We start from the raw sequence: 17,355 nt of genomic DNA on the forward strand, positions 1-17,355 counted from the left end.
TTATGTTATTTAATCACAAAAAACTCCTATAAAATCTATTTCAAAGCATAAACTCCTCATTAATCTGCCTAGCTAGAACTCAATTTTAGTTCTAAAACATGGTTGTCTGTTTCGAACTGATAGGTATCCCTTCTAATCACTGCCACTCCTTTACTTCCTACATCTTGCTGTTCACTGAACACACAGTCAACCTCCAAGACACTGAATTCCTACAAAGTAATACAGAAGTCACACTCAGAGCTAGTACTTAAATAATTCACAGAGACTAGAAATAACTTTATTTTCTATACTTGCAAGTCAAACAGGCCTGCCAAACAGCAATTACAAACTCAACATGCGGGTTCTTTTGCATTTACTGAAATGTGGTGATGCTGGAAATGAGAAAGCTCCCCATTTATTTCCAGTTAAAATAAAGAATGGTATTTTTAGCCCTGGTCACAACTCTGCATTTTCTTACCACTGTTTTATGCTCATTTAGCAACAGATGATAGAATAAGGCAGTCTTACTTCAGGGATTAACTCTCACAAACTAACTTTTACAACTCCTCTTATAAAATAGTTTGTACTAAATTAAATATCTCTAAATTCAGTAATTCTCAATGACAACATTTCATTAAATAAAATTGTAATAGTTGTGAATTTTTAGCTCCACTGAAGTCAGTGGCAAAGTTTACAGAACTTCACCCCTGGACTCTATTCCACTTCTAAAGCAGAGGTATCAGTCCTGAAAAGATACTGCACTGATTTCCTTCTGAAATAACACTAAAGAAGTGAGTCAGATCTCACCTTCATACATCAGATGAACTCAATTCAAAATATATATATATACACACACGTATATATATATACACACACGTATATACCTATTTGAGTTCAGGAAGAGTCCCAAGCCCAGCATGCCATGGTGCTGCAGTTCCAGTGGAGGTCAGAAAGCGAAAGCACCATTTCAGAATTCACAGGAAATGGTCATTTACCTTTAGTGGTCACATTAACAACAACCTTATGCTGTAATCAACTTTTAATCTTATGTCACTTTAACCGCAGTCATTAAAAGTTCCCCAAGAGAAACAGCATCAGACAGAAGTCTAACGCATATCTAGAAGGCATATCAGTAACAAAGAGTGGGCACAAAAAGATGGAGCTCTTCAAGAACTCTCTGTGGTGACATTAAGTCTGCTCTCTTGCTATTTAACAGAAACTTTAACTTCTCCAGGAGCACAGCAAGGACATCGTGAAATAGTAATCTTCATAACTGATAATCTTTAGGATTTTGCAAGTCATCCTGGAATTTCTCTGTGCCCATTAAGTGGTTTTATAGCATACAAAAAGGTTTTCTCTTTTATTTTGGTTTTAGGCCATATGGGCATCGCTGCTTTTCAACATACTGTGCAGACAGAAAACATTGTACTAGTTGACATTTCACTCAGCGGCAAGAGTATTTTCTCCACAGAAATGAACTCTTCATACTAATGTTCATAGTAGTATTTAGTGGTTCCCCCATGGCAACAGGTTTAGATAAGACATGGACAAGCTAGATGGTACAGAAACTTCTTGGTACCAGGCGAAAGGTTAACACATACCAGCTATAATGCTGACAGAATGAATCAGTTTTGCTGCAGGCTGGGAGCAGATCAATACCATACATCTCAATTAATAAAACACGAAGTGACTTTTTAAAATCACTGGTGAAGCTGTACTGTGTATTAATGACATTACAATGATCAAAAAGATATGGGAAAAAAAGTCAAATCTGCAATGCACTTGAATCGTCTGTTCCACATAAAAATCAGTGATTAATAATATTGGCCAAGTGTCTAAAATTAAATCAAACCCATCAACGATGGGAGATGTAACCTTCAGAGGGTAAAGTGGAATTTGGTTCCTTTCTAGGGAAAACCATCTACACATGCATTCTTGAATAAGAATCTTTATTCTAACGTTAACAGGAAACTTCAAGTTGATTCAAGGTAAATACTAGCTCCTGTTATCCCAAAAGATAAGAAACACAAATGCATTGGGATTCTTACGATGTTGTAATACATTACTGAATTATACAAGTGTTATTTCCCAAAATGCCTATAACTTGTATGACTTGATAGGGGCAGAGACTACTAATGACAACATTCAGGTCTCAGATAATAAAGTGCTTTCATAAAGCATCACAACTTCCAGTGTTTCCAACAGAAGTATTTATTACAGTGGTATTAAGATGTTAACATACAAGATGTTAACCTGTGAGCTGCTGCACCATAAACAAAACAGTAAAAAATGCAGGAATATGATATTTAAGTCTTCTCGTGCAATTCAGAAGAAAAAACAATTGCAATAAAACCCAGCAGTGGTACCTCATGTCTGGTGTTTTTAGCATAGTTCTGAAATGTGCACCAAAGAGCTGCAGGATAAACCTTCCAAGCTCTATTTCACATTAGTGGAAATTTTTAAATTAAAATATCCACTCTTTTTAGACAAAGGATAAGGCTTATACCAAAAACCCACTGTGCCTCTTGGCTGCATATCTTTGGTATATTTATAGTGCAACTATTCTGTTTCATCTCTAAAGGGGAAAGTTTTCCAAAGCACTGCATCCCCTGCCACTAAGAATCCACTGTGAACTCCTACATTCACTAGGACCTCAGACACTAACCTACTGCTTCAAACAAATGAAGAATGTGCAGTGAAAATAATTTCTTCCTGTTTTTAAATATACTATTGAAATAAAAATCAAACCATGCCAGATTTCACGTTAGAAAGTCACAGCACGTTTCAATTCTCTTTGCAAGAGTCTAGGAGCATACGAACGCGAGCATAAATTTCATGGCAATTTTTAATGACAGATATCCAAGGTGCTATTTGAAAACAGTTGTAATTTAATTATTGTTAATCTAGATTCAGTCAACCTTTGTCTCTACAAAAAAAAAAGACACCTGTTTTTCATTTTGCTTAGACACTTAGAATTATTCAAAATGCATAGAAAGGCTAGAGCTACTTCATTAAAATATATTGCAAGCATGTTTTTCTAACCTTATATTGCTAAAGCCTTGCTGTACTGTAAATTTTATTGGAGTTGGCCTTAAAACACAGTACCATGTATTCACACAAGCCTAGATATATACCTGTAGTTCATACTGCTATTTGAGGAGCATACCAACACACAACTATAGTACGGATCATCCAGTGGCAGTGCAATAAAATGTGGTGCTGTCAAAATGCCATTTCATCATTTCTCAACTTCTAAACAACAACATTCTTTCTGAACAGGTCTGTCCAACCAGACTTGCATATTGCTGGACACTGGCTTCGTCGCTTGGTCCCTTCCTTCTTTTCTTATACACACTGTAAGGCATGACAATTCTCTTGTGGAGTACTCTCACCCTGCCCAGTTCCTTGATCCGACCTTCATCAACTGCAAAAAGAATCAGAGAACATAAAAATTAGTTATGTATATTGTCCCTCTGATCTTAATTCATGCAACTACAATAGGCATAATGAAAACTGAATGGAGTAATAAAACTAATCTGCAGATGAACAGCAGATGAAAGCAGAGCTGCTTCACAGAGCTGTCTTCTTGAATCATGGTTGGAAACTAAACTTAGCTTGCGAAGTAACTGTATTTGTGGTGTGTGAAAAGATAAATCGTGCATCACACATTTCTAATGGTGATATATAGCGTTTCTGAACATACCTTCAGTGCTGCATTTTAAAACCCACCTTCATTTAATGCTCTCTGGAGCCCACTGCCAGAAGTGAAACTTTATCTGGGAAATACTTTCAAACACAACCAACCAGAAGCGACTCACTGTTGTTGCCATATTGCACTTACTGACTAAAACCTCTTGCAACACCCACCGTCACAGACTGCTCCCTTGCCCCAGTTGTAAAAAGTGTATTAAATCCCGCAAGAAGCCTCCATGCTGTTGGCCTTAGGTAAGCATCAGGCAATAAATTACCTTCCCTGGCCCTCCAATCCCCATCTTTTTTTCCTCATTTATGGTAGTTTCTGTCCTCCTCTAGTAGAATGAAGTTAAACACACACCCTCACTTCAAGTCTGACCCCCAACAGAGGTAGTGCAAGCACTAGCTGGGTGAACACAACATAATTCCTCAAGCTTTCAAAAGATATACACACACCACAGTTGAATCTCATTAACCCCATCTACAGACCCCTTGTGACTTAATTTAACCAGAATCATACACGTCAGAGCATCGTTGAGCAAGTTAAAACTTCCTTGTTTTTATGAATCCAATCGATGCTACTATTGCTGAATAATAATGTTATATAGCTGCTATGTGTGAGAAAAATTGGCTTTAACGTGGCTAGAAAACTCTTTACAGAAAGTGAGAGAACATGCCACACACCTGAGGCCATTGCAGGAAAATTAATATAATCATTACAGAATACTGGTTAAAAAAAACCTTAGGCTTTCCTGAGCTTCAGATTTAAAAAGCCACCAATGTAAGAGTCAGCTTGAACACAGAATCTGAAATATGAGTTTGGGAATGGAACCATACAAATTCAAATGGTAACAGAGAAGAGATGCTTACTAGAACATCAGCATTTAGGGACATAAGCTACGCAAAGACTTAGTCTTATTTTGGCATTGTTGTGGTTTAACCCCAGCGAGCAGCTCAGCCACATGCAGCTCCTCGCTCACTCCCCCCTGGTGGGATGGGGGACAGAATTGGAAGGGTAAAAGCAAGAAACCTCATGGGTTGAGATAAAGACAGTTTAATAGGTAAAGAAAAAGCTGTGCACACAAGCAAAACAAAACAAGGAATCCATTCACCATCTCCCGTTCATTCTCCTTCAGCCATCCCCAGGACAGCAAGGCTCCATCATGCCTTACGGTGACTTGAGAAGACAAATGCCATCCACTCTCAATGTCCCCCCCCTTCCTCCTTGTTCCCCCAGCTTTATATACCAAGCATGACTCCTTATGGTGTGAAATATCCCTTTTGTTAGTTGGGATCAGCTGTCCCGGCTGTGTCCCCCCCAACTTCTTGTGCCTCCTCGCTGGTGGGGTGAGGTGAGGAGCAGAAGACTCCTTGACTGTACATAAGCACTACTCAGCGATAACAAAACATCCCTGTGTGATCAACACTGTTTACAGCACAAATCCAACCATAGCCTCATACCAGGTGCTTCCCCAGCCAAAACCACCACAGGCATCAGGACATTCTTCTGGCTGAGGAGCCAGCACAGGTAAGTATAGTATAGCTTTTAGTATTGCATCAATCTGCCTCAAATTAAGATATTTGTTATGTTCATAGACTTGCTTCTTTTAGGTTAGAACATTTAAGGCTCTTTGAACAGGATCTCAATGGTATCCACTCTACATTGTTTCACGCTTACAACACCAACAATGAGCCTTCTGCTGATCATCAGTTGACTCAAAATCAAACCAACTGCCATGGAAAAAGAGGTAACTCAAATGGCTGCTTCATGGGCAAAGATGGGTTTTATTTGTAAGAGGATAAACAGAGGTAGAACTTTCTCAGCACATTTCACAAACGGCAATAGATCCAAAGTGCAAAGGATGTGACATGAGCTCTGGGAAGCAGAGTGGTCACCAAGTTCTGTCTTCTTTTTGTTTTACATACCTGCCCACTAGACTTGCTACAGGTAAGCTAAAAAACTTGTCTGGAAGAAGCTGAAGGAATCTGTAAGACAAATCTCTACTCAAAAGTAGCCTTTACTATGGAAAAGCTTAATACTCCCTTTTGGACCTTCTTTATGCTTTAACAAAGACAAAAGAGGTCATGAAACTCATTTCTTTGCAGGACATTCTTAAGAACCTGCCCCTATTCATCCACAGAAATGCCTTATCAACATTTTCCTGCTGATTGCATGAATTTAGTATGTGCAACTTAACGAAGTCTGCTTTGCAAAGTTCAGAATGACTTCATTACTTTTATCTGTGTTTTGATTCCTAACATGAAAGCACAATGTATTTCTTAAGACTTAACTAGGAAAACGTGGTTTGAAGGAAGAAAATCTGAGCAGTACTTACTAAGATTGCATTCTCCTCTAATTATTGTTGGCAATTGCTTTAGATAAACACTAAGTCAAAAACACTTTATGGCTTTATTTCCCTCTTTGAAATCCATTAGGTTTTTGATGTGTGGCCAACACCTTCCTGATATCCCAATAGGTTGGTTTTACTACCAGCCCTCCTGCCACTTCTATTACATCCTCCTCGTCTCTGAAAGTTCACCAGGGAAAATTTGCAAGTTTAGCTTCTGGAGGTGACACAAGTGTAAAGTTATTTTAACTTCTTAAATTGGAAAGTTTATATTTACTGCACCTCTAGGCTGAATATAAGATTGTGTCCTGAAATGGATTTATGCCAAGTCCAGCCTTCATAACCTCATGCCAAAAGCACTTTCAAAGCTGCTCACTACTCACTGTTTGATACTCATTGCTTTCAAATAGTACCGAAGCCTGATACTCTGGATGAGTTCATCCTTTGGCTTGTAATGTTCCTGGCATCAGAGTCAACTTCTTAAAGCAACTAAAGCTACTGTAACTTTGGTTTCACTATAGCCTTACTGGCTCAACTGAACTCAGTTCTTGTTGCTCAGCATTTATACCCTAACTTCACTTTTACTCATGACATCAAGTGCAATCAGTGAATTGCCCTCCTTGCACTCAAGGCCCATGCTAGCTCTACAGCCATATGAAACTGTTCCTTTGACCCAGGGTTCTAGGAAACTTGTTTCGGCACCGTAGCCAAGTGTTTTCTGGGGAGAAGTAAGGCTTGCCAAACCATGCTGTAGATCAGTCCTCTCCTGGACAGGTTTATAACACAACCCGCAGGCAGGAAGGAGAAGGCTCTCCCAGAGCAGTCAAGAAAATACCAATATGTTGAAAAAATCACTATAATATGAATAGTTCAGACATGTTTTAAGCTTAACACAGTAAGTTCTGTGCATAAACTACATATATAAAAGACTTAGCAATGAGTTTATCGTCAGGAAACGTTTAAAGCCAGATATACTTGGTCTTACAAACCTACATTTGATGGACTACATTTATATTTGGTTTACACATGAAGGTTGATTCCAGATTCTGCAAATAAGGTTTGAAAGGCAGAAGAATAACAGTCCAAGTGTCTACAAAGACATTTTTCCATTGACTCCCTCTCCAAAATAAAAACTTTAATGATAAAAATAACCTTCTGTAAAAGTACTTAAATATATATAATTTAGACTCCACCTGAAAAAGAAAGAAGCCTTTTACTGCAATGTTAAGCGTCAGTGAAATAATCTCAGGTACATCATTAAGCTTTTAGAGAAGGCAAATAGGAACTTGTGTCACCATAACAACACATCCATGAGTTCAAATTCAGCCACCTTTCAATCGCTACTGCTCTGGAGGCAACACTGTATGAATTCAGGACATACTCCCTTTACTCATGATTTAAACCTGAACAGAATAGATTTAAGAGAATTTCATGGGAAATAAAAGCAGATTGGGCTTCAGCATTGTTCAAAAGAAGAAATTACCCTCCCAAAATGAAAACTTCAATATCTGCTCCTGCTGAGTGGCACATGATATGATTTTCTTTATATTTAAGAAGATGACAACTGAATTCTAACAGGCTTTCTCTGCGTGACTGATGCTGGGATATAGGAGAAATCCCAATTCAAAATAAGATCATATGCTGTATCAAATAAAGTTACTTGTTCAAAACAAGCATCTCTATCAATAAGAATTATTTCCATGCTTTTAATAAGAAAATTTCAGTTAGTGATTTCCATTTCTGGAAAGACCCAGACTCATCAGATAGTGGAATAAAAGTGCAATAATAGGGCAGCTTTAATCAATTACTGAATGCAGCGTTATTACCATCAAAAAGCTAAAACCCCCTTATTCTTACCTCCTCACACTTTCTCATTTTATACCTCCTGAGTCTCTCACTAACCTCTGCTTCACCTCACAAACAGTGGGTGCATTGATAAAACTCTCAAAAAGATATAATCCTAGAATCCCAGACTGGTTTGTGTTGGAAGGGACCTTAAAGCTCATCCAGTTCCAACCCCCTGCCACGGGCAGGGACACCTTCCACTAGAGCAGGTTGCTCCAAGCCCCTGTGTCCAACCTGGCCCTGAACACCTCCAGGGATGGGGCAGCCACAGCTTCTCTGGGCACCCTGTGCCAGCGCCTCAGCACCCTCACAGATTAGATCTGCCTAAGATCTAATCTAACATCATGGGTTTGAAGACAAAATTCCTTTTGCAAGTTCATAACTGTTGCATGTGGGACTTTGCCTTTTATGAAGATTATCCTCTCACGGAGCTGTTGATTAATTGTAGCCTACAGAAGAGACACTATCACTTGACATATAAAACATATAATGTTTTATCCTTTAATTCAGGTACATCTATCAATGTAGTTGGGATGGTAGATACATAAACAACCCTAAACTTCAGAAAAAAACAGTTCCGTAGATTGAAAGTACCTGTCATTTTAGGAAACTGAGCAACTGCATATGCCAACTGTCTGTCTTCACAGCAATATCATCCTGTTAGTCTCAAAGCTAACAATACAGCTGAATTCTTGTTGAATAAATCAACTGTCACTTCATTCTCTTCTCCCCTATACTCCTAAACCAGAACATTGTTTATATAGCATTCAACTATTGAAATTTTAATATAGGAGAGATTTCATGTGTAATTCAGCCTTGCCACACTGATCCCATAAAAAACTTGCAAAGAGGTGTTAAAATTCTTTGTTCCCAGCCCCATATCACTATTAAATGCAATTTTACACAGAGGATTTCTTTTCTGAAACAGCAAAGCAGATACATTACTAAGTATGGGTAAAAAACAAAGAAGTAGAAGTGATCTAAAGATCCTCTACGTGATGACGTGCTGTCAGGCAGATACTGGTTTGATTATTTGGACCAGCTATATGCATGCCCCTTTGCCAAAAGCACAGGCAACATTGCTGAGCGACACCGAGCAACAAGCTAAAAGTAACAGCAGTGGTCTTCAAAGGCAGCCTCATCCAGCAATCAGCCCCAGAAATGCTTTTGTACTCAAGGGACGAGGAGGAATGTGAAGAGCAGGAAGTCTGACATGCTCCTGTACAACTCGGGTTTTATTTCTCTGCACAACCCACTTAACTTCCCCCAAACCTGCAAGCTCCCTCCCGAAACCAAAACATGATTTTCAAATGCTGATATGCATTGCTGCTGAAATACTAACATAAAGGAGGAGGAATTATCTTACCATTTTTGTTTGGAGTAAGAGCAAAATGGGCATTGGTATGATTTACACAGAAATTCAAACTTTCATGATCTGAGTTTTTTTATTGCAGAGTCGGAATTGATTAGTATCTATGAAACTATTTTGGGAAGCAGAAAGCCAAATATTTTTTACTCTCCAAGTGCATTAATCTTTATTATTACTACCTAATATAAGCTGAAGTGAAAACCAGTGACATCTGCTCAGAAAGCCGGGTAAGCACGTGCAAAGCAGCGCAAGTGAGACTCAGAGGGCAGAGAGTGAGCTCTGCAACAGCCCGCTGCAACTCTACACAGGCTTGGAGCCAACATCACATCGAAAAAGGCATGTGATAGCTCAAAGGTTTTTGTAGCAAACTATTAAACCAGCTTTTTGGTGGTGGCTGATTTGTGTCAAGCTGGTTTTGATCACCACTGATTTGGAAGGACAACCTGCAGCGGCAGTGTTCTGTATCGCTCTTCTTCAGAGCCACGCTGTTGGGTGCCGGGTCAATGGTACCTCTTCCCTCATCCCCTTTAGTATACTCCTCACAAACGTGACAGATTTGTCAAGGGTATAATCTAGAGCTGCAAGCAAGCTGACATCTTTTGTAAAGATTTTTCCACTTATAGGAAAATAAGTGAAGAAAGGATAAAAAAAAAGTGACAAATTTATTGACTTTCTTATTTTTTAAATAGGAAAAAGGAAACCTGCCAATTTCCCCAAGCCCCACACTAGTCACAGGAAATATTTCTTACATTTTCTGTACAGAATGGATTCAGAATTAGCAAGAAGCCTTACTGAGGTCTGGTATTTCTAATTCAGAAAAGAAAGGTGGTGCTCCTGCTAACCCCTGAAATAACGCTGTTTCTGATGATAAGTTTCAGTTTCCTTAAATGCTACTTAAACCCCCTGGAACATCTTCACTTTGTGCTTCTGCACCCATGCTACACAGAGAACCTGGGGTTTTTTTTCCTCCATAGCAGGATGAAACAGGGAAAGAAAGAAATAGGCAATGAACCAGTCCTAATTCAAAATCTACAGTATTTAAACCTGTGCCATTAACTGAAACCTGTGCTTCACTCTGGAAGAAATCTCTGAAGACAACTCCCACCTAAATAACTCACATTACAAATTAGCTTCCATTTTGCTAAAAATGGAATCTCAGAAAAACTACTGTTATCTCTAAGCATTAAATCTACAGAAAAAAATACAAAGATTAACACTTGACAACTGCTGCATTTACAGACTGAGAGCCCAAAAGGCTATGTTGGATTTGGGGTTTGTTTCAAGTTGTTCTTGGTTTTTAATTTGCAATTTTGAAACAGTTGGACCTGCAGAGCTTTTAAAGATGAACACAGTGTTTACCTTTTCCAAATCAAAGAAGAATAACAGGTTTAACATTCAATTTACAAGGAGTTAAAATGTTTCATGATACCCAAAGCTTTCAAACTAGGTGTGAAAATGGTCAAAAGAGGCACCCATCCCTTGCTGGTTACGCTATGGCCATGTCAATTGATTTAAGAAACACTACAGCCTTGTGGAATGTTTTTTGACAGAAAAGCTCCATCTGGTTTACACGACCTTGTCAGAGTCAATGAGCAATGATTTTAAAACAAAAACTTTAAAAGGAAGAAACAAATGAACTTTTCCAATTTTATGACTGAACTATAGGAGATATTAATTACTGGAAATAGAAAATTTCCACCTCAGTCACAAGCCTAATGTATTTGACCGTTGAATTTAAGCTCGCTTCTCACCCAATTTAAAGCATTATTTCTTTCTGTTCAACAGCAAAGCATGGGGGAAATCATCCTCAAAAACTAAACGACAGTACACAGTGACACGATAAGCAACATCCATTCATAGTAATATTTATATACGACAGTGAGTTGAAATGTGTTTCTTCTCATACTGCTTCTTTCATACTAGACTCATACATTAAGAGCTATTAAAGACCAGTATGCCTTGGGGTATAAATGCTAACTCAAACCAAAATAAGACTACAGTTAAAATGAAGCATAAACAACAACAACAACAACAAAATTCAATGAAAAGAATTCTTAATTAAATCCAGAAAGCACAAGTCACAAAGGAAGTACAGTAAAATGCTCAGGATATTCTCAATCAGCCAACTCTTTGCAGTTCCTCTAACAAGAGAAAAATAGGAACTTCTGCAATGACTGTTTAAAAAGGGAATGTTTCTAAGAGGGAAAATGCACTTCATCAAAATATTATCAATGCTCCTTAAAAGATGAAGACAGAAGAATTAGTTTTACAAGTATAACTTATAGGGAACTCTAAAATGGGTTAAGACGGGAAGTAGCAGCAAGGCTCAATCCTAAAGACATTTTCCGAACAAAACTTTTGGGCTTTGTGCCTGAAATCATACAACTGGTTTATGATTTGCAATTCAGTCTTGAGAAGCAAGCAGACTAATCACTTGACAAAACGCATTCAAAACCCACTAACCCTGCTGTGCCACACGGAAACAATAACTCATTGTGTTTTGACTCTTATTATTCTAGTAGTAAACATGAATAGGGGCCAATGGAAAACATTTCCTGTGAATACAGCAATTCAGAGAAGTTCTTGGTTTCAGCTGTAATTCACAGCAACCAGCAATAGCTTCAGGCTTACCTGCAAATACAACCCTTGGACTACATTGCCTAACACCAAAATCCACATTTGGACACATATGAAAGAGATGCACATAAAACAATAAAATCCCCAATTTATTTATGAGGAGCTCCCACATAATGCAATTATTCTAACCTAGCTCAATTTATTATCATGAAATATGATGACTGAGAAACGGCTACTGAAGGGCTGGACTTAAATGACACTGATATTTCTCCATGACTTGCTTTTCAGGGATGCACTATAAAAAAAGCCCAGTAGTACCTGGGGAAAATGTTAGTTAAATGAGACTGAACAGCTTCCCATCTGAAAAAAGAGTATCTGGTGCCTCCAACGCCAAGACACTAAGACAAAAACCAAGGAATCTAATCTAGTAGATGGCAAGGTGACAAAGATAACTATTTCACTTTTAGATGCTCTTCCAGAAGACAAAATGAACTTGTTGATTCTTTTGAAGTTGTATCTCTGTCATTATTCTCAATTACTTCAGAAACGAGAAATGAGCATGTGAACTGCCAATGAAGAATATTAACTGCATATTCAGGAGGCTTTTGGATTTGGGTTTTTTTATTTGTTTTTCTTGGTTTAAATGGGCTTTTTCATCATTTAGTCAACTTTCAAATATGCCTTCAGTTTAAATGCACCAGGCAGCTCTGTGGCCCCCAGCACAAGAGGGACGTGGAGCTGTTGAGTCCAGAGGAGGCCCTGGAGCTGCTGCGAGGGCTGGAGCAGCTCTGCTCTGGAGCCAGGCTGAGAGAGCTGGGCTGGGGCAGCCTGGAGAAGAGAAGGCTCCTGAAGGGGAGACCTTAGAGCAGCTCCAGTGCCTAAAGGGGCTCCAGGAAACCTGGAGAGGGGCTTTAGACAAGGGCCTGGAGGGACAGGACAAGGGGAATGGCTTTAACCTGCCAGAGGGGAGATTGAGATGAGCTCTGAGGCAGAAGCTCTTCCCTGTGAGGGTGCTGAGGCGCTGGCACAGGGTGCCCAGAGAAGCTGTGGCTGCCCCATCCCTGGCAGTGTTCAAGGCCAGGTTGGACACAGGGGCTTGGAGCAACCTGCTCTAGTGGAAGGTGTCCCTGCCTGTGGCGGGTGGTTGGAACTGGATGAGCATTATGGTCCCTTCCAAACCAAAGTGTTCTATGTTCTTCCAGACACACAAGGACCAGAAGCAGAACTGTAGTCCTACGCAGTCCTGCAGCCTGTCTCCCTAAACTAGGTGAGACTTGCAGCACCCAGGCCATCAGCAGATTGCACAAGGTGGTTCTGGAAATCCAAATCAGCTTGGTCAAAGTTTTACAAGCTCGTTCATGCCCCAGCTCCTTTTTGCTGGACTCTGCAGGCACTTCTCATGTCTAATTCCGATTCCTGTGTTCTGGGAAGGTTTGTTTGCTCTAGGTCAGCACTGATGAGCCTGAGCAAGCTTTATTCTGCATCAGATGCATCTCCCCTGTGGTTCTCAGAACTTTTGTTAGCTGAGTTTTTCTGTTCCTCAAAGTATCCAAGTTATTCAGAACGACACAGGAATGTTCAGTATCCTGAGCTGCTCATTTCTCTTTAGAGACAGCAAAAATCATGGGCAAAATCTAACAAGCACTTGGAAACAGCACACGAAAGGAACTCTAATTCACTCACTATCAGGGAATTAAAACTGTACACGTGTCTTTCCAGAGAATTTACTTGTCTCACGAACATCATCAGAAGTGACTCAGTTACTTTTGGGAGACACACATTAAACATGCCATTAAATCAGTGAATTAAATGTTGAAAATACTAAATTAAGGATGCATTTTTAAATAGAAAAGATGAGGGATGGAAAGCAACTGCCACACAAACACTTCTGGTAGGGATGAATGAAGTATTTCATTCATTTCTTGTGAAAAACATGAATAAATATTTTTCTTAGTTTATCTAAGAAATGCTTATCTCATTCCTAACTCTAGTAGAACTTGAAAACTGGTAAGTACACCGACATCTCAAACAAAAGAGCTTCTTCCATCTATTTCCTGAACATATTTTGCATGTGAAAAAATAAGAAGCACTACATAAACTGCATCTTCATTTAATTGTTAACTAAAATACCTTGTAATTCAGTAAGATTTACCCAAGGAGCCAAATCCTGGACTCCACTAAAATCAGTGATTTTCTAACTATGAAACGACACTAAGAGTCAGTCTAAGCTTTGTCACACGAATGGTGCCTAAGAAGATGTACTGACCTCCTTCCAAGAATGTGAATTTCTGCAACTTCCAATGATTCCAAAGCTGGCATTTATGACACGCAAAAGTGTTTTAGCCTTTATTTTACGTGTCAAATTAATTTTACAAGGGCTAAAATTGCAGAAACAGAGTTATTGCCTCATTCCATGTATTTTGGGAGTCATTTTGCATTGCACAAATTAAGAAAAAACACTTTGTAACTTTAATAGCCATCCTCACCCTCCAGATTATAACCTTGCTTCCAGGGAATTAAAAACGTTTTCTGTGGCTGAGCTAGAAATACTAATTAAAATCAAAGGAATTTAAGCAATTCTGGATGACTTTTTTGATTCTATTTTATAAATATATTTCCAGATACTTATTTTCATCACACTTATGCAAGAATAAGAAATTTTAGCAGTTTTATGTCTTTTTCTGAAGCAAAAACCCAAGGGACTGACCCTGAGCCAGCTGACAGTGAAGGGCAGCTAATGATGACTTCAGACTTTCACAAGAAAACTTCCTGAAATTCCATTTTCAACCAGACTTCCAGAGACTTTTAAGCACAGGTTTTAATGACACTTCAAACCAACAGCAAAACACAATAGTGAGCCCCCAGCTTGCAATGACAGTACAACCAATGGAATAAAGGACAGTATAAAAGACAAAACTATAAGGGTTATGCTTTAAGGAGTTACAGCTCCAAAAAACAGGATGGAAAAGGAAAAAGTCTGAAAGACTAAAAGAGTTAAATACTATTTATTAAATTATTTGAACTGCATAGAAGTGAAAATGGCAGAAAGCAGTAAGAGGGTCTTCCAAAAACAAGGGAAAATCAAAGTCCTCGTAAAGATTGATATATGAGGAGGAAGAAACAGAAATACAAGAGTCAAGCTGAGAATTCCAATTGCAAACGTTTCCATGAAATAGGCAAAACTGCAGCAATTGGCAGTAGCTTATCGACTAAAAAAATCAGATTGCAGCAATCAATTTGCTGGCTAAATTAATTAAAACATGGAAGCAATTATGTTCCATGTGAGAAGCCGGGATGATGTCACCAGGGCAGAGAGTAAACATGTTCTGAGGCACCGAGGGCCGTTACAAAAGGTCTGACCCTGGAACAAGTTTGCCATGGTGGCTGGTGGCGTGTGGCTGAGCCGGGGCTCGGCACATGCCTGTGGTGTCACTTCCACAGCTGCTCTGTATCTGCAGCTAATTACAGCTCTTAACTTTTATCGCATTTTGAAACGAAGCCCATATGCTGGTTACCCTCAGCATGGCCCAAATCTGCATGATCTCCCTGCTTATCCCACATTATTTCATTTTTCAGTTCTGTTCTTGTGTTTCTAACACCTTCTGCGTATGCAAAATGAGTCCGACAAGATTTGGCAATCCTTGACCTTCCCCATATTTCCCTGAATCTTCACCAACTAATGAGTTCACTTCTGGTCCAGTCACCTAAAAAAAGCATAATTATTCTTCATGGTGAAGAAGTATCTTCAGCACACAACCATCTTTTCAATGTAAGGAGAAGTATGCCAGGATATCTTTATTTTCCCAGCAAAGTCCTCAAAAAAATATGTAATTTCAAAATACATCTGTTCATTACACAATCTCTATGACAGTCATTTCGGATTAAGACATATTTTGGGGAATTTTGCACTCCAAGCCAACTGTTTCATGAACTACACTAGAAGTAGTTCCAGAGAAGCTGTGGCTGCCCCATCCCTGGCAGTGTTCAAGGCCAGGTTGGACACAGGGGCTTGGAGCAACCTGCTCTAGTGGAAGGTGTCCCTGCCCGTGGCAGGGGGTTGGAACTGGATGAGCTTTAAGGTCACTTCCAACACAAACCAGACTGGGATTCTATGATTCTAAGTCAGACAAAAGTGCTTCTCAATGGGCATTGGTTTACTCTGCTACATGTATGTCAGAAGCAGACATATTTAGAATATCAATAAATACAAACTTTTAAATCAGAAATATTTAGTTAAGTTTGAGATTTGCTAGAACAATGTGAAATGAAGTTCATATTATGACCATACTTCAAACCACATTTTAAAGACCTTTTCGTCCTTGCAATTGATTGTTTTGGGAGACTCTCTTGCAGAGCTCATGGTTCAGTGTCATTTCTAACCCCAACATGCCAATTTATGCAGTACCAGTTGTTCAGGACCCACAAATTGAGTTAACCACATTACCTTTTTGTTACAGAAGCAGTGGAATAGTTGAGCATATTTTTGTGTATGAGGCTAAAACCTCATGACAGTCCTTTCAATTTAATCCAAACATACTAAAAAGCAAAGGGAAAATTGCGCCTGGCTGTACCTTCTTGGCACTATCTTCGTTGTTTAAATATCTTGTATGCTCAAGGATCACCCTGGATTTAGAAATCTGCATTCTGATGATTCTAAGTGTTTATAAACCTAATTAGAAACAGAGACAAACTTGTAAGATGTGTCTCTTCTAGAGGAGCTGCTAGAAAGAACTGATATGTCTGCCTTTTTCTTGGTTATAGAATTCACATTTATTACCAATAGCTCTGATAAAATAATAGGAAGTTAGTTCTTTAGAAGAATTTAGTTCATGATCTACTAGAACTTACTTAAACTGTTTCCTACCTCGCCAAAGTACACAACACTGTATCTTTAAAGAATTATAAACAGCAGTTGGTTAGAGCAGACCAGCAATTTCTCCTTAATCAGATGATTGCACAGTTCTAAACAATTTGCTTAATGTTTTCCATCTGTGAGGGTTTTGTGACCACATTTTCGTCGTCTCAAGAACTTCATTGCATTTCTCCTTATAAACATTAATCTGCATCACAACTACCCTTATAAACATTAATGGATACTGTCTTTTGCATTAATCCATCTGAGGAGATTTGAAGATGCACCCGTACACGTATCCATCACTTTGCCAAGGATCTAAACTATCAGACGTGACCAAATGGCAACCGCAGTTCACTTTATGGATATAAAGATGTGATCATGGCTTTTCCATTGAGAGAGGGAGGAGGAACAAGACCAGGATCATGTTAGTACTCTATATTTTTTTAATATATCTTAAAATTAAACAGCCACTGTACTTGATGGGGAGCAAAAAGAAAAATCAACCAAATACTTGCCTTCACAAACACAATGAATGCAAAACATGTTTGAAATACGCCCTTTTCATTAGCAAAGAATAGTATCTAAACTGTGCATAAAATTATAGGTTTTATAAAACACAGAACTAGAAATCAAGGTTATTGAAACAGTTGTTTTCTGGTGAAAGCACTATCCACACAAATATATATTTA

General features: G+C 38.8%; 1 protein-coding gene across 6 annotated transcripts in view; it reads right to left on the reverse strand.

Annotated features, from left to right (window-relative positions):
* Positions 1-247: 247 nt before the first annotated feature.
* The window catches only part of ATE1 (arginyltransferase 1), an 85,081-nt gene continuing 67,973 nt past the window's right edge, over positions 248-17,355 (reverse strand). For 3 of the 6 annotated variants that reach the window (XM_030486326.1, XM_030486325.1, XM_030486322.1), the window contains one exon: positions 2,547-3,403. In XM_030486326.1, the coding sequence (XP_030342186.1) occupies positions 3,225-3,403 (179 nt within the window). In that variant the 3' untranslated portion in view covers positions 2,547-3,224. Of the gene's footprint in view, positions 3,404-17,355 lie in introns of all 6 variants that reach the window. The other 3 variants (XM_030486323.1, XM_030486324.1, XM_030486321.1) reach the window with 2 other exon arrangements.

Source organism: Strigops habroptila, chromosome 5 (assembly GCF_004027225.2).
Source record: "Strigops habroptila isolate Jane chromosome 5, bStrHab1.2.pri, whole genome shotgun sequence".
NCBI lineage: Eukaryota > Metazoa > Chordata > Aves > Psittaciformes > Psittacidae > Strigops > Strigops habroptila.